The sequence below is a fragment of the Uloborus diversus genome, chromosome 3 (genome assembly GCF_026930045.1).
Source record: "Uloborus diversus isolate 005 chromosome 3, Udiv.v.3.1, whole genome shotgun sequence".
NCBI classification, from domain to species: domain Eukaryota; kingdom Metazoa; phylum Arthropoda; class Arachnida; order Araneae; family Uloboridae; genus Uloborus; species Uloborus diversus.
This window is the reverse complement of record NC_072733.1, coordinates 42,676,925-42,704,274: the sequence shown is the minus strand read 5'-3', so window position 1 is coordinate 42,704,274 and position 27,350 is coordinate 42,676,925. Positions and strand designations below refer to the sequence as shown.

Below are 27,350 nucleotides of genomic sequence, written 5' to 3'. Positions count from 1 at the left end.
CAGTAAAGTAAGAAAAACAACGTTAAAAAAAGCACAAATTTGCCAATAGGGAAGTTTTCGATTTTTCAATTTTATTTTTATATGATAGAGTAACATGTATGGTGAACATAGATGAAAAAATTTTTGCGATACGATAAGTAGTTTTTTTTAAAATTAATTTTTAAAGTTCAAGCTCTTGTGACGTCAAATGGCATAAGAAGTGGCGTCATCCCCTCTTCCGATAGGGGAGAAGCGAAGGTCACGCATTCGACTTCGAAGACGAAACGTAAAAGGCTTTCTCCTCGCATTTAATTCCTCGCGTTTCTGGAACATTAAACCTCTCATCCTCTCGAAAATATTCGAATATCTCATTGGTGTTACTTGAGGAAGATTATTTAGATTGTGCTTTAACGAATCCGGCCTCCATAGTGTGTTCAAAAGGATTATTGAATTTCTAAAAAATAAAAATATCAGCGCGCTCAAAATGTTCCTAGCGAAAACAAGGGATCTTCGGCGGAAGGCTGCCCATTCGCGCCCTGTGACGTAGGCTCGTGACGTTTCAGAAGCGCGCACTTTTGCGCGTGGATTTTTAAAAATTCATTAAAAATCAACCACGGTGTTTTAAAATTCGGCGATGGTGAATTTTTTAGTTTTGAGGGTCAATTAACAATATCCAATAGCCAAAATATGAACATTTAATAGGTTGCAACTTCCGTATTACAGCAATTCTGTCATACCATATATATTCTTACAGCAATATCTTGCTGTAATTGGCAAATTTGTGCTTTTTTAACGTTGTTTTTCTTACTTTACAATAGAATGTTGTACCTTGGGACAACTTGGAACTCTTACTATAAATGACTGGCAATATTTTATTTTCAAACTGTCTGAATTAAAAATATATATATATTGCGTAGAAATATGTTGGGGTATTTTGATGTGACTTTTAAGTTTTAAATTGGATTCAAATTATTTACGTTAAAAATTAAATATGAAAAGTGTCCCAAGGTACAAGTCTCCCCTATATTACAGCTTTTTTATTAGCAAAAATATAGAAATGCAAATTAACTTCTAACCGCACAGTCAGAAATGACTTTTTTTAAAATCAAAATACTTTGTAATAGATGTGAGATTTATTAATGAAATTTTTAAGGTGATAGATTAAAAAATGGTTTACAGATTACATTTTCCTCAGTAAATGATAGGTGAAAAAAAAGCTACTTTTGCTGCTTTTTAAAGTAATTTTTTTTAAAAAGTTTTAACAACCTTATAAACATCCAAAAACATTTCAGACTATCACATGAAACAGTCTCAGTGTAACAACAAAATACAGCTGTAAACACGAAAGTATAGAAGCACAACATTTCATTAAAGGTTATGACTCCATTCTTATTTTAAGCGCATTAAGAGCTGCCCACAGAGTCAGAACTGGCAGTGAAGGACTAATTATCTCAATTTCGTCTACACTTGTACTGTTAATCCCTTTCCACAAAGCTAATCTTATTTTTTTCACAGGACTCTTCGGTCAAGTCCAGGAATTAAAAAAAAAAAGCAAATCTTTTAGAACAAAAACTTAAAAATTTTAGATTGATATATTCGACCAAAATATCATATAATCATTATATTGCATATTTTTCCTTTACACTTTAATAATTAAGAATAATATTATTTATTCGATTCAAATTTACAAAAATTAGAAAACTGGAAAAATGGGCTAAACTGTATTAACTTCTGAGCGACTCAAATATTGCAGCGTTGTGCTAATTCGTTCAAACTATATATATATATATATATATATATATATATATATATATATATATATATATATATATATATATGTATAAATAAATGTATGTTTGTGGGGGGGGGGGGTATGTTCCTTATACAAATCCACAGTTTTAGTCGGATTTCTTTCAAATTTGGCACATAGGTAAATTGTTGCTCAGGAATTTATAGTCTGGTTTTTGGAATTTAAAAAAGATCCAAAGGGTTCAAGTTTATATTTTTAATCATAAAATTGCTCTTTTTGACACGAACGAATTATCGTATAGTTACGAATTTGGTCTCAATGAAAAGCCTGTAAAAAATAACCGAAATGAAGTTTCTTCAAGGACGAACTGTAATCGTTAAATTTGTGAACCTTGGTTCAAAGCAAATGAAAATGATTAGCAACATATAACCACCAGGAGATATTTTAAATGCAATCAACACAAAAAGTATCCTTAACAATAGCCGTTAGTACCGACTAGCGACAAGGGTAGAGCATGTTTGGTAAGAAAGCCGAACGAAAAAGAAATGCTGTCGTTCAGCAGTTCTTAAATTGCACTCTGCAAAGACACAGGGATGCATCGAAATCACCGTCGGTTCTACTTCAATTTGCTTGCTTCCTTTCGCTAATAAGTTTTCATGTATTAATACCGTGACAATAAACGAAATTTTGATCAGTATTTTCCACATGAACAGCACAAAAATACCAAAATGAGATAGGTATTAAAAATGCATTCATAATCGAAGTACAATCTTCAACAGTTTTAGCATTAGAATACTAAACTTACATTAAAACGACATCCTTGCAACGGAAATTTAATTTAATATTGTATTATCCTTAAACAAATCAATATGCATGTGTTATTTATACTATTCCATGATTAACCTTATTCGGTTCACCTCAGTTTGAAAGAAATCGCTCCAGGTTATCAAAGATCAGGGGTAAAATACTAATATGACTAATGAATTGCAAAATAATCATTTTTTGTGCACAGTAGCGTAGCTTGAATTTATCTTTCAAGGGAGAGGGGGATAGTCATGGGGTTCATTGCATGTACATAAACTACCATACTAGGATTGCCAATGTGTGGTAAAATAAAAGGCTGTGCACCTTTAGACCCGCAAAACGGTCGCACGGAAATTTAATACGGCGGAATTCATATGGTTTTGGAAGGGTAAGAGTTTAAAGTTTGAAAAAATGCAAAGAAATATTAATTTAACTTTCAAAATGCGTAAACTGTCTCCATTTTTACGTAAACAAATTGCATGCAATTTTTATGCAAACAAATTTTTTAATCGTTTAAAATTTTATATTACTTTAACGCTCGAAGCAATAGTACACCTGATGGAGCATCTTTGCTGACTAGCAATAATTTTAAGCCAGTTAACGAGTATGAGGCAACTTTTGACGCGAAGAAATTGCTACTGAAAACAGCATGATGAAATATTACGTCACATTATGAAGTTTTTTTCTTTTTCGTGTTCATTGTGAAATTAGTTTTGCAAAGCTCCATTCCCAGTTACAAGGCTCAGTTCGATAACTTTTATTATAAACAATTGAAAAATATTGGAAGTTTGTAAATGCTGTAGATAAGAATGAATGCGTATCAGTGCAATTGAAGCAACTCTCTCCACATTAAAGGGATAAGGTGAAACATTTTGTATCTCACGTATAACCACTAATCGCAGTAGATCAATCTTTAAACTTCAAGAAATTACTATCTCCAGTGAGACTTAAGTTCTGTATCACGATCAATAATTCATAAATGCAGACTATTAAGTATTTTAAATGCATGTGAAATTTTACCTATTTCCCATATGGATATCTTTATGTTGCATGCTTAAGGTTGGGTTCACTCAAAAATGTATTTCTTTTTGCTGCTTGAAGGGGGACTAAAAATTGTATTTAGGAGCAAGTTTTGAGTTAAATTTACGAATTAGAAAATTTTGAATCATTTGACTTTTTAGCACTTAGATTACATTTTTAAACGTGGAAATACATTTCCTTCCTTTTGAAGCTGCAGATCAGGGGAACAAAATGTGCAACAAGCTTTTGTAAAATATAACAAAAGTCTATTATACATTTGTAAGTACAAATAAGACGGTCTTTTTTTCTTTGTTTTAATTTCATGGCCTGCAAATAATTTTAAAAAAAATGACGCGGATAGTGACCAAAATGTGCACGCCGATTTCTTTTTCTATGAGGCAGTTCTATTGACGCTTTTTATATAGTTTGTTCCATAAGTTCCCGTCCACGTAATCCATTTTTAATGCTTATGTAACTTAAAATGAAAACTGTAACTATATCTATGGCTACTATTATTCAGTGGAGACTCATGACGAATGTACCTCTGTAAATTAAAATTTCCATTTTCTCAAAGGAATACTCTAGAGCAGCAAACTTAAATAAGTACTCTTACTACCTGCATCAGTTTGAGTTATTATGTAAAACATTTACGGCAAGTGTGAGGTTTTAAAAATTTTGAAATGAAATTTTAATTTAGACAAATTTTAAATCGTTGCAAGCAGGGCTGCTATTTTGTACACATTTTTGTAAAAAGTCCGGGACGCCGGAAGAAACTGGACAAATGGACAAAACTGGATAAAATGGACGAAATGAAAAATAAACTGATTATACATACATAAATTTATTGTTATGGTGTAATAATATTAGTAATTATTCAAATACATTTTCTATTATGAATTAATCATTTAATTAAAATATAATCATTAGCTTTAGAATTTCATAACTCTAAAATTTTTTTAAATTACACATTGGTGCAGCTAGTTTTAGATCATAATTTACTTAAAAGTAATAAAATTTAACAATGTGAATATGCTATTGGGTATGATTAGACTATTATATACAATAGTAGAAAATAAACTCAATGGGAAAGTCAAATGAAATGCTTGGAGACATACATACAAAACGAAGATTTATAGACTAAAAATATTTTATAACTGTTATATGTTTCGAGTTTTTATTGATTTTAATATATAGTAAAATATATACCCCCCAAATATACCCCATAGTAAAATATTTATGTACTCGCATATTTTATGGATATGTTAATGTCATACAAATTAAGAAAAATTACTACTTTTGTAGGTTTGTGGGTACTCACTAGTCAAAACAATGTACCGGAAGAGGCTATAATAGGCAAGAGGGTAGATAGCTTTAAAAGGGCAATTAATCTTCATTGGAGACTAATAAATTGACTACGAACAGCCTAGTCAGAGCCTGTTGCTGATCATCACATTTGTATTTGTATTGCAAGAACAGATTTCACTTCATGCCAATATTTCTTTTATTAATATCAAGTAGTCTTTCTTTTCTTTTTTTAAAATATGATTTTTAATGCTTTGAAACTCCAACCTTTAAAAATTTTTTATTTTTACTTTTTAATTTTATAAATGCACTTATTATGGGCAATGAACATCCACATCACAGATAAACACCATAGAATTTACAGCTGATGTGCTTGTTTTAAAAATGCTATTACATGCATTATAATTTATTTTAACACTCATTTCTTTTATTAACACACTTACGTAAACTTCAACTGATCTTACTTTTTTTTTTACTTTAAAATATTTTAACAATCAATTGTTTATATACAGATTTATGTATGATATTTTTATATTAAAATATTACTTGAATAGGAAAAATCTATATAGTTATTCATTATTTTCGAACTTCAAATTTTTAACTCAAAACTTTCAGTTTACTGATGAAGTGGACAAAATGAACAAAATGACATTTGGTCCGGGATGGTTTCTTCCAGATTTTTTCTGGCGGTTTTTTCCGGGGTGGACAAAATAGGACAACCCTGGTTGCAAGACACTAATATTACTGTCTAACTGGCATTTTTACCTACGAAAATAGAAATTTGACATAAATATAAGAAAATAAAATGTAGTTACGTACGTCTTTTTATGCAGCTTACACTTATCTAATTTTACTCCATGGCATGCTACTAAATTGCCATGGAAAGGGCAAGCAGACACATTTTGTGAAGTTATTTATACTAAGTGAACGTTTTCTACGGAATTTGCTTGCATACCTGAACACTTACAAAAACTTATTAAATGAGTCTACCTAAGACGTGAAACCTTGAAAGTGAAAACACCGCCAGAAAATCCGTAAAACGGAATGTTAACGGCTATTAATAACAATGACTGAATTCCTAGTTTTCTGTACAGTGGACTATCTGTTTAGCTTTTGGGCCATTGAGGATGATTTTCATATGTGAAAGTATTGTAACGTTGTCCAATAAGCATAATTTGCATATATTTGTAACTGATAAAAGTCAGTGAATTTTACTCACGACTCTTTGTAGGAAGACACTCCATGATTTTTTTTAAAGAAAAAAATTTGTGTGAAGAGTACTATAGCATGCTTTAATGTCCTGGGGTAAACAAAACCCTCAAAGGACGCACAACGGTTTTAGTATTCGAAGCGTAAAAGGTTGTCCCACAAGATGTGCAAAAGACAATCATATGTCTTTGCATTAAGACATTGGATGTACCGCCCGTCTGATTTAAACGCAGACAACGTGCCAGTGAACACGACAGAACCCCGATAACTTGCCTCATGATTTTTCGTTTTTACTTGATGCTATTTTTCTGCAAATGCTCGACTTTCTGTGCTGTTTACATTCTTTTGAAGATTTGAGCCTAGAGAGTGGTGTGAATGTACTGTCATTTAGATAGAATTCATCCATTTAATTATCTAAAAGAAGTCTCTAAGTCCACCCGAGCAAGACCGGGTAGTAAGCTTGTGTATATTTGATAGCAATATAAAATTGAACAAGAAAGAACGAAAATTTGAAAAAACCCCAAAATGCCCTGGGGGTTACTCCCAAGGGTAGAAAAGAACGTTTTCATAATGTAACTGAACATGTTTATATGTTTTAAATGGAAACTTCTTAGGTATGTTGATTAGGCATTGAATTAATTGCATTTTCATTTTTCCTAATTTTGATTACAGTAAAATCTGTAAAGATGACCGCCCTTGTAAGTTGACCAGCTGTCCAAGATGACCGCTTCTTTTAGGAATGGCACTACATATATAGTTTTATATCACATAAACCAATGTCTCTATAAGTTGACCACTTAAGTAGTGCACCACAATTGACCAACTTATACAGATTTACAGTGTTTCTAATTCAACAGTTACTTGAAAGATGTCAGTCAAAATTAGACGTATAAAAATGTAACTTATAATCAAATTTTTACACTAAAGAGAAAAATAACTTTTTACCAAAATGTAGAAAATAAGTTATAATTTTTTCATAACAAAACTTTTCCCAATAACGCATGAAATATAGTTGCCTAATTTTCATAGTACAGTCGAATCGCACTACAACGCGATTCGACTTACGCGAAATGGCTATAACGCGAGTTTTTCACGAGCAACGAATTTCAGAGTTTTTGCGAATTCCTCGCCAACAATACGAAAATTTTCGGTAGAGTAGATCAATTCTTTCATCTTCTGACGAGTTGACTGATGTGCATTAGGGCTGATAGTTGACTCAACAAAATTTTCGGAAACTATGAGGAAGCTCAGGCCTCCGTAAAAACTCTTCAAATATGCTTACAAAAATCATTGAAAAAGCCATTTTAAAAGTTTTTTTCTAATTATTTATTAGTTTTACAATGTGTTGTCAGCTCATAATTTTCGGGAACAGCAACCTTAAATTTTCGGAACACAAACATTCCCTGATGTGCATGCGGCGTGCACTGTCAAGGGAAGACTGATAACAATCTGATATCGATCATAAATTATCATCACCTTCATTTTTAAATTACTGATTACAGATACATCTACTGCACAGTACTATTATGGTGCTGAATTTTATTGTTACTACGAACTGTATGTACTGTACTGTTTTATGTTATGTCTCTCTCTCCCGTTGATCACTGATTTTGTGCATCGTAACAGTATTTCATGTTGAATTATACTGCTTTTTTTTTCAATAAAAATTCAATTCTTTATGTAAGAAATGGTAATATATAGTTGAAAACTCATTCAAAACAGTTTTAAGGGTCTTAATGAATGCACCTCATTATGAAAATAATGAAGTATGTTCATAAAACATTTTATATACCAACCCTTTTCCACAACGCGAAATTTCGACTTACGCGAGGGGTTTTGGAACGCATCCCTCGCGTAAGTCGAGACTCGACTGTAGTTAGGTTTTAGTGCTTCTCTGAACAGCTTTTTCTCTAAACTCAAGTTAATTGCTCTTACAAACAAGCTCAATTAATTGCATAAGTTTTTACTTTATGTTTGTTAAAGGCCAGTTTAGTGCTGAATACGCGTACTTCTTTTTGTTTTTAATTAACTTTCCAAAAGTCGTCATAGAAAATAAGAGTACATATCAGAAATCATAGATTATACTTTAAATACATAGTTATAATAAATTAGCTGTTTTTTTACTCAAAGCTGTGATCGATTTTCATACGACTTTGTGGATACCAACCCAAATGCTCAGTGATGTAAAAATACGTAGATGCTAGATTTCAAGAAGGTAAAATTACTTGTTTAGGACTTGCACGTATTGCTCACTTTCATCTCAAGCTAGTGAAAAATTTAATAGCATCAAAATGTTTTGTAATAATGGGCTTTTTATGCATTCTTTTCTTCTTTTTCAGGTTATTGGACTTGAAGATGGGGACCAAAAGAAGAATTTGTCTACTAAGGGGCGCCTTTTTAGCAAACTGCGTTCTCTTAAAAGGAACAAATACTTGTAGGTTTTATTTACCATCACCCAGAAATTAAAGAGTCACTCTCATATGCTGCTAAAGGAGTCAGTAATAAACTGTAGAAATTTGGGAGAAAAGCAAATGTCCCTGCTAAGATGATGGAGAATCTTTTTTGCTAGTTTGCAGAAGCATGTGTACCAAGTGGTGGTTTAAATCGCTGCCCTTCATCCAGGTGACCTGGGCTTAAACCACGACTTGGATAAAACATGTTGATCACTTTGCCCGTGCTATTCGGCAATGCATGGTAATCGTAGGGCTTCACCCTAAAAAGTAGGGAGTTCAGGAAGTAAAGATGTACAGAAGTTGGACAAGTAAAACAAAAATCTGAGCTTTGAACAGATTTTTTTTGAGAAAAACAATAAATTGAGATCAAATGAATCATCAGATTTGGAAAAGTGACCACTGTAAGTTATTTGACCTTTTTTTCTTCTGAAAAATGTTAAGGACATGACTAACCGTATGAGTTCAAAAACCTCAACCGGTCCTTGAACTTGACCGTCACGGCTTCAAATTTAAGGAATTAAGTTCTGAGTCATCAAAAGAAGGCAAACAAAGTTCATGTTAGAATAAACACCAGAAATGTATTGATAGGGTCAATTATTTTTTTTATTTTTTATTCGTAATGCAACTTTTGTATTTACAACAAAATAATTTCGAACAACGGAGGACTCATCATCATTAATCAACAGGAAAGAAAAAGAAGAAAAATCTTACATTGAATTCCTAGAATAAGACTGATCTAGTATGATACCGTAAACAGTTAAGATGATAAAAAAAAGTTAACGTAACAGAAAGTTACCCAAGTGAAGAGAAGAAACTGCATCATTCAAAGTTGATGAATGTAAACACCTGTTTTGTTTATCATACTACCTATAATATTTATCTTAGTGTGTGGTTTTTACCTTTTTTCATTCCGGATATTTAGTTTTTGCAAATAAAATATTTTAGATTGAAAATTGACCAGAGTGCTCTTTTTCCCCTCTAAGTAGCTTGCGAGTTCACTCTTTGGTATACAGAGAAACAAATTCGGTGAATTTAGGGATATAATACAAAACGTGGAACTTCATTACTAAGCTATAATATACTACTAAATACAGCGAATTCAAAGATCAAATTACGTTATACAAAAGTATTAGACTGATGTAAATTAGTAGCTATATCATCTTAAAATCAGTCGAAAATTTATGAAAAATTTCAAAAATTATTCACACCTAAAATACATCTCCGACGTATGGTACATCTTTAACGAATTTTTTTATAACAGTCGTAATTGATATACGTTTTATCAGATAGTAGCGCGTATATAGATAGTCCTCAAAAACGAGAAGGGTCGCTCTGACTCAACTGTAAGGTTTATCCACACTTCCTCTAAACCGTTTTAACGAACAAAAATATGCTTATATACAATCATGCATTGCTATCAGGGCTGCGGAGTTAAAAGAAAAATTACTGGCTCCTACTCCTACTCCATTACCTCAAAATCAGGCCGACTCAGACTCTGACTCCACAGCCCTAGCACAGCTCCGTACTTGGAAGAAAAATGACCAACTCCGACAGTGACTCTTGGAATTTTAAAGCTTTCGATTTTCGTCTCCGACTCCTTTATCCCAAAATCAGTCTGACTCTGACTCTTAGAATTTCAAAGTCTATGACTTCCGACTCCTTTATGCCAAAATCAGTTCAACTCTGACTCCTTTACCTCAAAATCAGTCCAACTCTGACTCCAGGAATTTTGGGGCTCACGACTTCCAACTCCGACTCCTTTGACCCAAAATCAGCCTGACTCCAACTCCGGAGCCCAGATAACTATCAAGATTGTAGTTTGAACACAAATGTAACATACAGCAATTGCACGCGATATTTCACTCTTAAAATAGGAAAGTTTTAGAAGACAGCTGCTAAAATTCACATTAATAGTATTCAAATTTAAAAATCTATCCAAAACAACATTTTCCACTCTCACTTACTGCATCGCCAGAGAACATGCTTTTTAAAATTTAAATTATTACTCCATAAATACCCAATCTGTTCGTGACAAATTTCTCTACGAAAAGATGAAAAGAGCATCTTTTTTAAAATCAGCCGTTGGTTTTTACATTTTTTATCAAAATTTCTCAACTCAAAAAAATAACGGACGCCTTCACATAAATCTACTTTACTATACACGCTCTCGATCTATGGCAAATAAAGACAATGATTTGAACTTTAAAAATCTAAAAGTTGATCCTAGCCATAGATTTTGCAATTATGTAAGCTACAGTCCCTTTTATTAAATGGTAACGTTGAACTTGCTTTTCCCTTTTACTCTACTTTCTTTCATGTTTTCTTGGAGTTCTTCACTTATCCAGCATTTACGATATGGTTCCTGTCCCTTCCCTCCCCTGCCATTACTTTTCTTGTCTGAGGGTTACTACGAGACAATTGCTTGAGGGTTACTACGAGACAATTGCTTTCGGAACATAACTGTAAAGTATCGCTCATATTTTTGAAATGTATTATCTCTTTTCACATTCTTCAAAAAGTTGTTTTTCCTGCCCTGTCGTTCTTTCCGGTCAATAATGATTAGACCTCAGAGTGGATTAGACATGCGTGGGAGGGGGAGCACTACTATGAAATCTGTATTCAGACATAAAGAAAGCGAAAAAGAGGTTTTCTACTTCTCGCAAAGCTCTGGTATCGCAGTTAGTTTTTTTATAAATTCGTTTGGCTCTATTTTGAGCACTGAAGTTGACAAAAAGGAAAACTTATGTTTTTTGGTTCAAACTAAAATTTAAACTACATTAAAAAAAACTGACTCTAGTTTTTATATAAATTGATTTAGTCTGAGCAAGATTATGTTGAATAGGATGGTAAAGTCATTAGTTGATAGGGAAATAGTCGTCTTATATGACATTTTAGTTTGGTTTTTAATGTTAGGAGCAAAAATTTGTACTGCCACTTTTTATTTCATTGAAACACTTATTTTTGTGCTGGCAAGATATTTTTCATTCTCAAACACATACTTTTATTTCAATCATGTACTGGTGAATACATGATGAAAATTTTGCTCATAGAAGTTAACTACTGTCTAGTGGGATTAATTCAGTTGGTAAAAAGAAGAAATTACTTTCAAAAACTAATTTAAGAAACTCAAGAAATAAAGAAAAAATATTTTTTTTTTCCGAAAAATCAATTGATTTATTTAAGGAAATTAAATCCACTCGTACACACAGACCGTTTGGTTTAAACCGTGTTAGTACCACGGACGCTCAAAATAACAGTTCGGTAATTTTTATTACACATGTCGCTATCAAATGCAATACTATTTAACGATGAAATTTGTGATGCATGCAAAGGTAATTTATAATTTTCGAACCTGTTTTTTTGTCCAATACAATAAACATTCAATATAAAATGTTGCTTGCAAAATGGTCTGACACGTTTTAAACACATGGTGAAGACTTCTTTCGGGTAGCGCTAGAAACTTGCAATGAACATCGCTTTCACGTGTGTTTCGGAGTTTTATGCAGGGCCTTACTTGTAGGCTCGTGCAGCCCTCTAGCTAAAGGGGCTCAAAAAATGACTAACTGTATAGAAAATTGTACTAAAATAGGGCTTTAATTTGTTTGTTACGATGTTTAACATGAATAGCAATTAATAAAATGTAGAGCAGTGAGGCTTTTAACTCAGGCCCGACAAGAGGCCATGTCAGACTAGTCGGAAGCTAGGGGCCTGGACCTTGGGGAGGGGGGGGGGGCGACACTAACGCAAAAAAAAAAAAGAAAAGAAGAAAAGAAATATAAGAAAGAAGAAAAAAAGAAGAAAGAAAAAAAGGGTGGGGGAGGGGGGCTCCGAATTAGAGTAAACGTAAAGATTAAGTAAAATGTACTTAATCTTTATGTAAAAATTACTCTTTAGTAAGTAAAATATACTCTTTTGATATTTACTCTTATGGCACTTAAAATAGAGTTAATTGTTTTCTAGTACACTGTAAAAAATCTCGGAAAACTCTCTGAATATACAAAAAAGTTTTCCGTAATACACAGATTCGTACGCCCTCCGCAGTTTTCTGCTATAATCAAAAACGTTTCCCGTTTAGCAAGAAAGTAAGAGTCGACGCATGCGCAGCTCTCACGGCAAGTTTATAGTCCAGCAGCAAAACTAAACTGAAACTTTCGAAAGCACGCAATGAAAACAAGTGCTGACTCATGTATGCGAAGTAACACTCATCAAGGGGATTAGTAGAAGTTTTGTTCCTCGCATGAATTCACTGAAGATAATTTTAAAGTCTTATATTTTCTTGCATATGTATCGTCATGAGATTGAATTTGAAGCTATGTCACTTATTTTTAAGTACGAAGTGCAAATTCTCGACGCATGCTCGCGGAAGGAATACAAACTGAAATTAAAAACCAAATAACTGCCGAGAGGACGCCATCTAAATTCATTGCGTCGCATAACTTGTGTAGGTAATTCACTTTTTTCTTGGATACTTTTCTTCTTTCTACACCAAATGGGTAATTTTTGTTGGCAGAATTTTATTCTGTCATAAAAATCACCTTTTTGGTGACCAAAGCCTGCAAAAGACCACCACCGACGAATAGGTAAGTCGCTTTGCAACTCTATTACTTTAAAGAGATTTAGTTCATATAAATCTCGTTAAAAAAAAAAACTATTTTCTTCAGTATTATTTTTTTGTTGTGAACTATTGCAATTTGAAAATATTTTACATTATATAGAACACATATTTAAAGTGCAAGTGTGTCTAGTTTTATTCTGTAAAATTTATGAATTGAAGATTATAAAAAAATTTAAATAAGTGTTATTGTGTACTTTGTTTTTATGTGTCAATCTCAGTTAATATTTGGCTGAACATTTATGTATCAAGCATTATGAATTAAATGTTATAATATGCAAATTGTCAGGTTTGATAGTTCGCCTTTAAGGTTGCATGTTTTCATTCTCTTGTAAACAGTGTATCTAGATTGTATGAGGGGCATTCCACGGTATTTTGGACATTATGTAGAGTCCGTAACGTGACCTTTTTTTGCCATAACTTTTTAATTTACCGTTAGATTTGCAAATTATTTTAATTTGAGCTGGTGTGTTGGTAGGAAAAGATCAAAATAAAATAATATGCTAATCAAACAGTAAATTAAAAAGTTATGGCAAAAAAGGTCACGTTACGGACTCTATATAAATGTCAAAAATACCTTGGAATGCCCCATGAAGTAAAAAAAAAAAAAAAACTATCTCTTGTAATTAGGAACATAGTGCTTCAGTATTATCTAAATGACGATATCTCTTTAAATATTTGCATTAGCGAAACGCTTTAAATTAGTTAAATGTGTATTAATTTATTTAACAAATAGATACATATATGTATTTAAAAGTGTCTTCATTTTTTTCGTTTTACGAGCCTCAATTTTACCAAAAGCAAAAAAAAAAAAAAAAAAAAAAAAAGACTTAATAAAATAATTTTGTATTTTTACACCATATTAAAGTATTTGACTTATAATTTATATGATACTTTGATTTATAATGTATATGATACTTTGATTTATAATGTATATGATGTTGCTTTTTCAAGGGGGGGGGGGGTGGGCGCTTCATAGCATTTTATGGGTGCACCATCACTCTTATGGTGGGGGGGGGGTATTCTTGTATATATGAAGTGGAATAATCATGTAATAGAGTTCAATGTTTTAATAAATAAAATATATAATGCATTTTGCGCACACTGTAAAAATAAAATCAGTAACCTATTTTGAATAAGTATTTATATTTGTGATGAGATGGAAAAGGGCAAGAACAGAAGAATCAACCCGAATGGTTCCAGCAGGGGGACTTGGTGTCATATTTAAATTCATCAATTTCTCTGTTGGTACTTTTCGGTACACTTTGTTCGTCAGAGAAATTGACTTGAGGTGAACGAATTTAGGAACGCGAAGGGTAGGTAAGTCCTGTCAAATTTTATCCGAAGATAAAAGCTATCAAGTTTGATACAAGATATGTTTTTAAGTTCTGCATTAAAAATACAATATGTTGATAGTTTTGTCTTGAAAATATTGAGAGAAAAACTGAAGTTTAAGATTGTTTAACAAACAATCCCCACTTTTCAGAAGGTACCCCCACTCCAATTCCCCGACGATTTTGTGATTAGGAATGAAACTACTAGATTATTTCATAATTTTTCAAAAATTTATAACTGTGCATATGTTATGCTGTTAACCATGCTATTTGTCATTAGAAATTCCAAAAAAAAAAAAAATCCACGAATGATTCTAAAATTGCTTGTATTATTGCTCTTAGATATGAAAGAATTGAAACTGATATGGTATGCAATACTATAATAAAGAATTATATTTTAGAAAAAATAACGGAAAAAGGATTCCGAAATTCTCGGAAACGTTTTTGAAAATTGTTTGGAGAATTCCGAAATACTCGGAAACGTTTTCGAAACTTTCATGAACCACAGCTGCACAGAATACTCAGAAACATTTCTGGAAATTACGGAAAGAGGGTTCCGAAATACTCAGAAACGTTTCTGAAAATTACAGAAAGAGGATTCCGAAATACTCAGACACGTTCTGGACATTACAGAAAGAGGATTCCGAAATACTCAGAAACGTTTCTGAAAATTACAGAAAGAGGATTCCGAAATACTCAGACACGTTTCTGGACATTACAGAAAGAGGATTCCGAAATACTCAGAAACGTTTTTGAAACTTTCATGAACCACAGCTGCACGATATACTCAGAAACGTTTCCGGATTTTTTTTACAGTGTAAGCAGTTTTGATTATTTTCTTTCTTTCCCCACTTTTTATCTTCTCCCCCCCCTTTTCTTATATTTCTTCCTTCTTTTTTCTTTCCTCCTTTTCTCCTTTTTTTTCTTTTTTTGAGGGGCGGGAGGGGCCTGGTGACATAACTGACAAGGGGCCCACCTTGACTCTCTGCGGCCTTGTTTTAACGTTAAAACAGCTATCTTTTGCCATGTGTACCCTAACCTGTAGCATATGCAATTAGAAAAAGGGTGTACGGTTGCAACTCTACAACACTTTGTCGAATGTACTGCTCTAGCTGGTTGGGGGGGGGGGGGGGGCTGCAGGCGCGCCTGGTTTACTGTTCTAAAATATCTAAATCTGGCCCTGGTTTTATGTAACACCTTTTTCTGTGCAAGGAGATGGAAATATTCGTCAAAAATGAGCGTTTTTTTTAATACATAGCTTTATTTTATTGCATTGAAAAATAGGATCCTTGCAACTCCAAAACATGTGTATGCAATATTCGTGAAAAATTTCTATATTTTGTCACATTAGAACTGTGACAGACGTGTAGTCGGTGTAAAGCTAGTTATTTATAAAGCTTGAATCTATAAAACAACTAAAACTTCTAATCCACACAAGTTTTAAATAAATATAAATTTGAATTTATACATGTTAAAAAATAAGAACAAGGTTCGTACAAAATTAAGAAATCATAAAATAATGCGACAATAAATGATATAGGAGTTAACAAAAAAAGGTAATGCAAAAATATAGTATAATTAATATAATAATTAAGTATAATTAATGAACATGTACATCACAGATTTATCTGAGTCGCATTAGCTATTTCTAAAAAGCGTTTAGTTTCCTATTAACTGCTTTTACTGTGTAGTCGGACGGGCTTTTAACTTCTATAGTCGGTGGAAAGCTAATCATTTACAAGAATCTGAATGTATAAAAAAATTAATACTCTCAAATCGCAGAAGCTTTAAAAAAATTGAATTTTCAATTTGTACTTGTTAAAAATTGTTAAGGAGCAAAGGATTAAGGCATAATTAAGAATATAATGAGGGACGATAAAAGATATGTAAGAATAAATTATAAAGGAATGAAAATAGGATTATGAAAAGATAAAGTAATTTTTTTAGAACATATACATCTTAAATTTATCTGACAATCATCCATTTCATCCCATTGAAAACTAGGTTCCTTGCAACTATGAAACAAGTGTATGCAATATTCATTCAAAGTTTTTATTTCATTAGATTGGAACTGTTCACTTGTATATCAGGAGCAAAGATAATCATTTACTAAGCTTGAGTGCATATAAAAAATGTAAAACTCCCAACGCACGCAAGCTTTAAAAGAAATCTAATTTTAAATTTCGTCACCTCAGAGCAACAGTAAACTATCTTAGTGTTATTTCTGGGATTAGATATCTTACTGTTGTTCTGAGGCGACGATTTCTACTTGAAAAAATAATACAAACAAAGAATTTATCCAAAGCTAATGAATTAATAAGGAAATGAAATACTACCTGAATGAATTATTAATGAGTTGAAAAAGGATTTTGCAAAAATTGAGTAATTTATTGAATTCATTATTTAATTTTTAGAATATATACATCACAGATTTATCTGAGTCACATTAAGTATTTCTAAATAGCTTTCAGTTCCCAATTAACTACTTAAGGTATTTTGTAATTTTAAAATTAACCGAAAAAAAGTACCTCGTCGTACTTTTATTATAAAAAATAACACTTCTCTAACTCAAAAATTTCTTAGAAAAATATCTTTTTTTTTTGCAATACCAAAAATGCAATTGCAAACAAGCACTTTACAATTCAGACAAGAAAGCAATTCTGAGAATTCTTCTTTCTGAGAAACAGCAAAATTAGTATAGATCTTTGCTTTTAATGTCTCATATATCGGCAATGTCTGGAATGCCCATTTACCAATTTAGCTGGAAAATTTAAACTAACTTTTCCCTGGAAAAATAATCAATAAAAGCTCACAGAAATTTGCACGATCGAATGTCTTTAATGGAGTCTATTTTCTATTAGTTTGTTAAACCGCTATTAATAGATGTTTTTTCATTTCGCAAAGGAGTTTTGCAATTCAGGAATACTTGGAACATGAGGAGCAGTTCTTCGCATTGAGTATAACACAACGTTAGCTCCACAGTGGCAGTATTTTTTTATTACTTTGTCATATGATAAGCAGAACACGAGTAAGAGTTTTTAAATAACATTTTTTGCATCAGGTTTACTATGCAGGTATCTTATATCGATCGAGATTTTATGAGTAGTTTCGTAATATTCGATCTTGTTTTGCGTATGGCTGCATTTTAAAAAGCCCTACAGAGTTGCAGAATTGGAAAACTTGAAAAAAAAAATCTGCCTAGTGAAAATTTGATTAATTTTTATGCATCTAATCATCTCTTTCGTAAATGAAAAACTATATTATTTTGTTACAAAATATTTGTCTTTTAGCCCTACTATCAGCGCTGTAGAAGGAAAAAACAATATTTGGGGGAACGCACCGTTTTATATATGCTTGACGATTTTTTTGTATGGCCAGAAAAGGTCAGTTTAGATTACTGATGCCAACTTTCATTCAAAAAGCTGACATTTTTAAAAAGTAGTTTAAAACCAATTTACTTTAAATTTTCATCAGTCTTATTACAAGAAATCAAATATTTTTAGAACAAAGTTCCCCTGCATTCTTACCTAATTTCCTGGCTATTAATCATGCAAAATGTATGCTGAAATATTAAAAACAGTAGAAGCTTCAAATTGAATACTTTTCTTTGCTTTCGACTACGCCTAACCACCTAACAATCTGAAAGCGGCAAAGGAGTCAATTTTACGAAATTATTTCTTTTCTTTCTAAGATTACGCTTTCTTATACTTACATCGTTGGAAAATATAATAGCTCAATCTCTGAAAGTATTTGAATGGATATTTTCTCATTTTCAGGTTTTTTGGTTTAATAAAAATAACTATTTTAGAAAAAAAAGAAAGGTCGTTCTCTCGACTCTTTTTATCTTTTAAACAATAATAACACTAACAACACAATTAAACGTCTTGTTTTTGAGATTGAACTTGGCTATTTTGCCCCCGTCTCTTAAAATAAATAAATAAATAAATAAAACAGCAATCACATTTCGTTTCTACTGTGGTTACTCTCTGTCGGGTTTTGCTATTCTTTCGGCAACTGAATTGAATGAAACAATAAATATAACAATAAATAAAACTAACTTTATCACCCACCTGACGTGAAACTAGATATAGAGCTCAACAAGCTTTGACAAGTTTTGCAAAAGTTTTTCAATATACTGCAACTGCAAATTATTTATTTGAGGTGGATTTCGGTGCTCACAGTGTGAGACGGAATTCCTGAATTTGGGATACATAGGGGTAAAGAAATCTTTCGATTGTGCGTAGCTTTATCTTAGCTGATCCGGAAAATATGTAATTTATTTAACTAAGTTTGATATAATAAGATCGAGAATGATGGTTCATCCCTGTCTCATGTGATGTGAAAATGCATAAGTTTAACCCTTAAAGAGGATTAAATAAAACCACATTAAGCTTTAGTTAATCAAGTAAAGCTTTTAAATTTGCAAGTAAATTAATCATTTAGGATGTTTATAAAGTCTTTCACGATGAAGATTTTTTTTTAAAAATGTATATCATGCTTTCTTTTTTGTGCTTTTCTTCTATAGTTTTGTCTCATAGGTACAATCGTAGCCACAGTGATGTAAGAGGTACTAACATCGGAAACTGAAAATGGTGTTTATGCAAGAAAAAAACTCAGTGCATTCTTTTACCTCAAGGGGTTTGTCAAAGATCAAGTGTTTGCCCACTAGTTCTCAATCTTGACACATTAAAGGAAATAAATATCGATGCGATATCATCGGTAAAAGCAGGTACACTGTTATAACCAGAGGTTCCAGACGAGTGAATATATTCTCCCTAAGGTGAAAGCATGGGGCCCAAGGGTGCAATACTAGCCAGGAAGTAGAGCAGGGGTGCGAAAACAGCAGACAATCGTAGACAGGGGTGCCAAAACAGCAAGCAATCGCAAAATGACTTGCTGGCGCAAGCGCTTCGGGCATACATTCAACATTCAACCACTTCAGTATGGCGGACGAATGATAGGTTGTATCTATGCGTGGCTTCTATGTCTTTCACATTGAATGAAGTACAATTTTGGATTAAATCTCAACTTTTCTAGGATAATTCTTTTAAAATAACAAGTAAGTACAGCTTTTGATCACTTTGTAGCTTTTAGGGCTTCCAAACATAGTTAAAAGTACGTTTAATGCTTTTCAGTTACCGTTAGTCAGTTACGATACCGTAGTACCGTTAGTTGTTGATTTTCAGTTGACCGTTACTGTCTTGAAATGTCCATCATTCAAAACGCTACTAAATATATCTATCATTATTTTCTTGAGTACTCGATAAGCAACATTTAATCACCAAAATAATAACCGCAATTTATCACTAATCAACAAGTGAGAACCTAAATAAAAATGATTCTTGTGCTTCGTAGATTATTACACTACAGCGAGCGCAAAAAATAAAAAAGAAATCTCTCTCCGTCTAGCTTTTTTTTTTCTTTTTCGTTCAAGTGTTTGAATCATTTCCTGTTAGCGTTTAATATTTCGTTAGCGTTAGGAATTTCTTATTTCTTTAGGTTTTTCAACTGTCGAAAAATTTCATATGCATTTTATTTTATTGTTACTCTTGATTGAAATTTTTAACGTTCGAGAAAGGATTTTGTTTTTCCGTAACTTTAATATCCCAGAATATTTTTGGCTCTTCATGTAAATAATTCATAAGTACATCTACACTTTACTTTCGGTGCGGTAATTTCTCACAAATGATCATTAACTTAACTGTGATTATTGAAATAATTACTCGTCTTTAACTTTAAATATATTTGTGACAACTCTTTGATACCAAATCAAGTCTGTAGATATTTATTGTTTTATTCATTTTTACTTCCTTTTACAAAAAAGGAAGTATTGTATTCGCGAAAAAATTTTCACTCAAAAATCGCCCTTAATTTCCATTTTGCTCACCCCCAAATGAATGTTGAGTTTTTTTTTCGATTCGACCACATGCGGAAAAGTGCCTAAGAATGTATAGACACGCGAAATATCCATTTTGACCATCACCGAGGTAATTACAACGACTTTTCTCGTGACGTCTGTATGTATGTGCGTATGTGTGTATGTGCGTATGTGTGTATGTGCGTATGTGCGTATGTATCTCGCATAACTCAAAAATGGTATGTCCTAGAAAGTTGAAATTTGGTACATAGACTCGTAGTGGGGTCTAGTTGTGCACCTCCCCTTTTGGTTGCTTTCGGATGTTCCTAAGGGGGTCTTTTGCACCTTTTTGGGGGGAAATCATTGTTAATATCAATGCAAACTTAAGTGGTGTTACAATTTGGCGGACACTTGGCGATATATCGCCAGTCTTTTGGTCGCCAAGTTTTGTCGCCAACTTGGCGGAAAATTTGGCGATTTTTTTTTATCTGGTTTTAATTTGGCCATCGTTTTTAATATTTAGAGATTAAACTATTGAATCACATTAAAATTGCCAATAATGGGAAAATGACATTAAAATGGAGTAAAAGGAAGTCATGTGAGGCACACATCAGCTCGTTAATATTACTTTGTAAACAAAAAAACTTATCAGTACTCAGAATTTTTTCACAAGTTTTTTTACCACCCCGAGAATTATTATAATAATTATTATTTATTTTTAAGAAAAGGATAAAAATTTCACAGGTCCGCAATGTTTTTCATTTGCTTTTACCGACCCGTGGGTCAAAAGAGGTTGAGAAACACTGATGTAGAAAACGATCAGATGAATTGAAACAATGAACACTCCTTAACTATGTTGAAAACTCTGAAATATGATCAAATGCTGTAATTACAAGTTTTAATCATTTTCAGTTCTGAATTCATGCAATGTGAAAAGTGTGCAAAACTTAGACTATCATGAATCAAAACAAAACTATTAAAAAAACAAATACACAATTATATTCAAAAAAGCACACAATACGGGGGAGGGGGGAGGAGGATCTACAGTAAGGGTGCCATTCCTCTCTCCGTAGGTTCATTCTTTTCACCCCGGCTGCCTATTTTTTAAAAGGTGCCTGTTTTTCACCCTAGTTAGAGGTGCAATTTCGGCTCCGTATTAGGTGCCGCTGGCGAACAAGCGTTTCACCCTTGAAAGGTGCCGAATGCAACCTGTAGTTTTAACAGTGTATGCTAAATAAGTTCCAGGGAAGGGGCTTTGAAGATCAAACCTCCAGAGCCCTTGGATTTAACACATATTGGCAGTTTTCATCCACGTAAGGACAGTTATAACTAAAACCCTACCCTTCAAAAAGTAAAGTCAGGCTGCGCTAGTGGATGATGCAAAGTTGAATTTCATCCAGATCTTCTCAGTACAAAAGTTGCACACGTAGAAATATATTAATGCTGTTTTAAAAATTTTGTGAGATAAGGATATAAAAAAATAAATAAAAATAAAAATACGAAACAGTTAAAAACAATGTTCTTTATCAATGCAAAACTTTATAAATAGCCTGTATAATGAAAATGCATACATTTGTGGAAAACGTTAAAATTAATAAAACGTTTAAAATACACAAATAACAAGAAAAATGCACACACATGTTTAAGGTATTCTTTATAGGCCCGAAACACGTGTCCACGAGTTTATTGCTCAAATTCTGGCAAGCAAAGATCACTATTTTGCAGTAAGCTACAACCGTAAGCCAGGGCTAAGGCAGAAATACATAAATATCACTATATCCATTTTTTTTTTTTTTTTTTGCAAAATAGAGAACTAAAGACTGCATTACTCAACTTATTGTACTCTATTCAGGGGTAAAAAGCACTTTGTCCAGTTCCTAAGAGTAATCAAGATTAGAAAGGGAAAACAGTACTTGGTAGCACATTTCATATGATAGTTTTGAGGTAAAAGGGATTTGAACACATATCATTGAAACTTATGTTTTTGTGACATAGTGCCATTTACCTCCCAGGTACGACGTTGAGGCAGTGTGAAGCAAAGGCATGTAAGTGCGAAGATTAAAAATTTGGAGATAACCAGTACAAATGGTAGAAGAAACTCTCCTGCTGCTCTACAGCATGGTTTAGAAAAAAACTTTCAATGAAAGTCTACCGAGGGTCTGAACTTTAAACTTAAGAATGTCCACTTATATCCCTTTGCTTCTCAGTGCCTCAGTTTTGTTAACTGTTTTAGTGATCAGTTTGTTTTAAAAGCAATTAAGGTGAGGTAAGTCTTGGTTTGAGCAGCATGGTGTGCTGCTTCTAAGAGACGCGAACTATATTTTGAAAACAGGCAATGCACGGTTTACGTTAACTCTATCACGCGTATTATCACAAGCAACTGACAAAGTCCATATCGTTTCCCAAGAAATAAACTCAATTATTTGCAGTACTTTTATTTCTTGTTTATTTCAATTATCCCGTATTTATTTAAATTGTTCCGGTGTCAAGATGTGTCTTGGTGCAAATTTAGATCTTAGTCAACCAACGCTCATTTAGTGTTGAGTTCAATTACAACAGAGTTACAGAATCTATCGCGGAACTTAGAGCAACTGTAATAGTAAGAAATTGAGCAATATTTTCTTAGACGTAAAATTAAGTACAATATAAATATGGGTCATTCTCACAAAAATAGTCCCACAATGATGAACTTTCTTTATCAATAATAATATCGGCCAACTAAACATTTTTTTAAAAATTGATTCTTCATTTCTTTTTTTGTGTATAATAAAGTATCATTGGTTTGTACATAGGTAAAATATGAAGGGTTTTTACATATTTTGACCACTTCGTGTAATAGAGTCGACAAATAATCCATGAAAAATTGTTCTAATCATTAAGTTACAGTTACAAATCAAGCACAAAATGAAATAATGATCCTGAAACTTATTCTGAAATTTCAAGAAAAAAAAAAGAACTTTTTAAAATCATTAACGCAACTGTACCAAAGTGGACATTCAACAGTTAAAATTAACTATCGGGGAAAAAAAGGCTCACCTAGTTTGTTAACTGTAGATTTTAATGTAGTAAACTAACCACGAAAGTTATAACACTTAGTCTTCTTAAAAATATTATCAGATTATTTTATTTTCGAAAAGGCTGTAACATAAGTAAATAATGTGAAACATAGAAAATGTTGCGACCTTATTAAAAAGTAATTATCTTCAGGGCATATTTTTTTTCTCTCAAGTTTTGTTGGAATTTTATTTTTAAGTAAATACAGAGGCGTAGCTAGACCCGACTTTCGGGGGGGGGGGTTACTTCTTTTATTTTATATATATATATATATATATATATATATATATATATATATATATATATATATATATATATATATATATATATATATATATATATATATATACATATATATATATATATATATATATATATGTATATATATATATATATGTGTGTGTGTGTGTGTGTGTGTGTGTGATCTTTTACATACTTTGGAATGGGGTGCCCCAAGTTCGATACTTGTGTCAAACAAAACAAAATCAAAGAACTTTTTTTATTTATTTACTTTTTGTAATGTTTTGGAAAATTACCTTTTTTTTTTTCCTTTTTCTCCATTTAATTTAAAGTGAAACTTTCTAGCAACAACTCTAGTCAAAACCAGTCTATCCAAATCAGGGGGAAAATCAAATATCTGATGAGCGTGTTCCGTTCATTTTCAGTGTGACTGCTTAATTTAGAGGCTAACACACATCTACAAAAGCTGGCATCCCTGAAAGCTAATAGATGGATCCATTTCCGCCTGTGAACTGGATGTTTGATTTTCAATCTCATCGGTGGTCAGACTATTTTTACTAAATTGGTTCGCACTAAAAGCATGAAATAAAATAAAAAAAGACTTCTTGAATATAACCTGCAAAAAATGAAATAACTTTTCATATCGTTATATTTATATGTTGCTTTTTATATGTATTTACATTTATGCTAGTTCTAAAGCAGTTAATAAAATTTGAATTAAAAAAGAGGGAAGAAATATAGGCGGTAGAAAGTTATTTGCACAAAGCTGCATACCATCTGTTCTCCTTTCAAGTTTTTATTTTTAATTTTATTACCTGCTTTAGAATTTACATAAATATCTATTTGAGAGAGCAACAGCAATTTTCGAGTGTTATAAACAGAAGTCTTGTTTATTTTCTACTTTTTAATGCAAACCAAGCTAACAGAAATAGTACAGAACAGTCTAGATTCATTTCGTTTTTAAACATTTTATTCCTGTAATGCTATGCAGTTTTTCTTTTAAATTAAAATTTCCTTCAGAAGGGTTCGATGGAATTAATGCTGCTTCAGCAGACTGTACTTCGTTTTCTTCAGAGGACGTTAACTTTCTCTTTTTAGAGCAACCATTTTCGTTATTTACATTTTTTTGGGAGGGGGGGGGGGGGTTAAAAAGCTTGTTATCGGTTTTGCTCGCTTCATTATACAACAACGTTCACTTAGAATATACTATTCTAAATAGTTCAGACTGCACGTTTTTAAAAGAATACGCAGTAAATACTGGCTGACATTTTCGACAAATCTATGTGATTGCGGTGGATTTTCTGGTTAGCAAAGGCCGTTTTGACTATGACAGCACAACGCCAACAAAAACCTTATGTCTCGAATTCCGGCTATGCTATCATTTTCGGATTCGAAGCCCAATGATCTTCAGAGCAGCAAGCAAAAGCATTTTCTTCAACTCGAAACAGAAAGGGCTGAGGGGGCAAAAAAAGGAGAAATGCGTTCCACGAATAGGTTTTCTAGGAAGATTAACGACAGGACAGTCGTTTCGAGCACTTTCTTGGAAGAAGAGTAAAGGGGTGAAATTCACAGGTTGAGTATTAGTTGCATTATGGATGAGTATTTCAAGTTCATGGTTAAAGGTCATTCAAGTTAAAAGTCATTTTGCTCTGTTATCTGGTTTAGTACTGTTCTGTGATCGCTCTCTTTCTTAAAATTATGATTCCTTAAAGAAAACCAAGATGATAGGAGGGAAAAGAAAGTTTAAGATTTTTTCAAGTAAAGAAAAAAGGAAAATCCTAGAATATTGGCCAGGTTAGATTTGCAGCAATTGCTAACCTCAAGAGGATAAATAATCAAAAAACAGGAAAAAGAAAAAATCAGACACCAAAAAGCAATAAAAGACGTTTTCTTCAAAAAGATATGCTCAAAGTTTCTTTTACTGTCAAAATGTTTCCTTAAACTGGCAATGAAACACTTAATAATGTAATAATAGAATAAAGACCTAACAAAACTAATACAGAGGAATTTTGATCAAGAGCCCATGTTGTCTATAGTATCGATTTCAAATTTTCACCATCATATTCCGAATTTCTATAAAGTTTCTTAAAGCCCCCGTATCTTAAAACCTCTTTATCTCGATTTTTTTTCCTTCCTGTGAAATTCGAAACGTACAGATTCAACTGTATGTAATATTCCCACTGCGCCGCTCATAAATTTAAACATACTTAACAATTTTCAGAATCTATGACAAAAAAAAAGGCTACATATACGTAGATTTAACAAATCAATCTCATTTCTAAAGCGAAGTGTGAAATTTCACTCAATTATCAAAAAAATGTTGCAGCACAGTGAGGAGTGAGGCGTCTTGAGGGTCACTCATTGAGCTGATTTTCAATGGCACTCGCGTGGGGGGAGCGAAGTGAATTTTTGATCACTGTTATTCAGAAAAAAAAAATTGATTTTTTTTTCTTTTCTTTTCCTTTTCTCTTCTCTTTTTTTCTCTTCTCTTTTCTTTCTCTTCTCTTTTCTTTCTTTCTCTCTCCTTTTTTTTGGGACAAACATTTCGGGGGGGGGGGGTTGTCCCCAAACCCTCCCCCTTAGCTACGCCCCTGAGTAAATACATAACATAACTGATAATTTCTAATGTTGTTGCATTTCAGCGCAAACTTAAATCATGTTTTAAGTCCTAATGGGTTAAAGTTGTGACATGCAATATAATACTTCTTGTTCCAAAGAAAAATATTTTCGAACACTTTATAAATTACTTACGTTACAAACAATTGATACTTGATTACACGCAATTATATGGAGAACCATTACGTTATTAATTGGTAGTACGTAATAATCAAAATTGATTATAACAATCCAAATTGTCAGACATGATTTGTACCATTTCCGCGAGAATTACCCATCTGCTTTTTTATATTATTACGTTTAATATTGAATTCGCCTAGAAACATAAATTAAAAAAGGAACTGTTTTGTTTTCGAACACTAATGCTTCTTGTAAAATATGTCCCTTAACATTAAACATCGAGCCAAGGTAAAAATCAAAGAAAAAAAGGTGAATGTACTTACAAGCCATGACAGATCTACCATCTTTCCCGTTGCATCTTGACACCACAGGTTGTCGTCCGCTATGAAAGGCATTGCCTATGACAGTCGCTTACCTGAAATATAGGAAATAATTAAAATAGGAAATTCAATAAACTTTATACTTATATTTTAGATATTTTATTTACGTTTGTAAAAATAAAACCTGAACATTTTTTTAAACCTTACCGGACATTAAATTTACACTTTTGAAAGTATTTTTTTTTTAAAGATTATATATTTGAGAGTTTACAATTAGATATTTTTTTTTTTCGTCTTGATAATATTATCACTGCAATGCTAAGAAAAGTTCAAGAAAACACCAGATCTATGCATTGAAGAACAATTTCTTTGTGAAACGTCAAACATTCTAAATGTTAAAATTCACAACAGAGCACTCTCTTCTGTCCCTACTATCTTAAATTTCCTTCTTAGAAAGTTGATTTTTTATGCAAATAATTATTTTGGTCCCTGCCATCCCTCGCTCAATGTTTTCATATATTTTACTCCTTCAAAGTGAATTTACTCCTTTAAAATATCTCAAGAAGTATTTTTTCACCTTGAAAAGAAATTCCTAGCTAAATCTGTACATAAGATTTTATGCATGATGTTGCTATCTGCATTAATCACCTTTGATTTTCAATATGTCGTTTTGTCTGAGT

The 27,350-nt window shown here is 32.3% G+C and overlaps 1 protein-coding gene across 1 annotated transcript in view; it reads right to left on the bottom strand.

The window, feature by feature from the left end:
• Positions 1-27,350, bottom strand: part of LOC129218717 (uncharacterized) — an 84,172-nt gene that overhangs the window by 24,594 nt on the left and 32,228 nt on the right. Inside the window, exon 2 of the mRNA XM_054853040.1 lies at positions 26,674-26,765. Coding sequence (XP_054709015.1) covers positions 26,674-26,745 — 72 coding nt within the window. The 5' untranslated portion in view covers positions 26,746-26,765. The remainder of the gene's footprint in view (positions 1-26,673; positions 26,766-27,350) is intronic.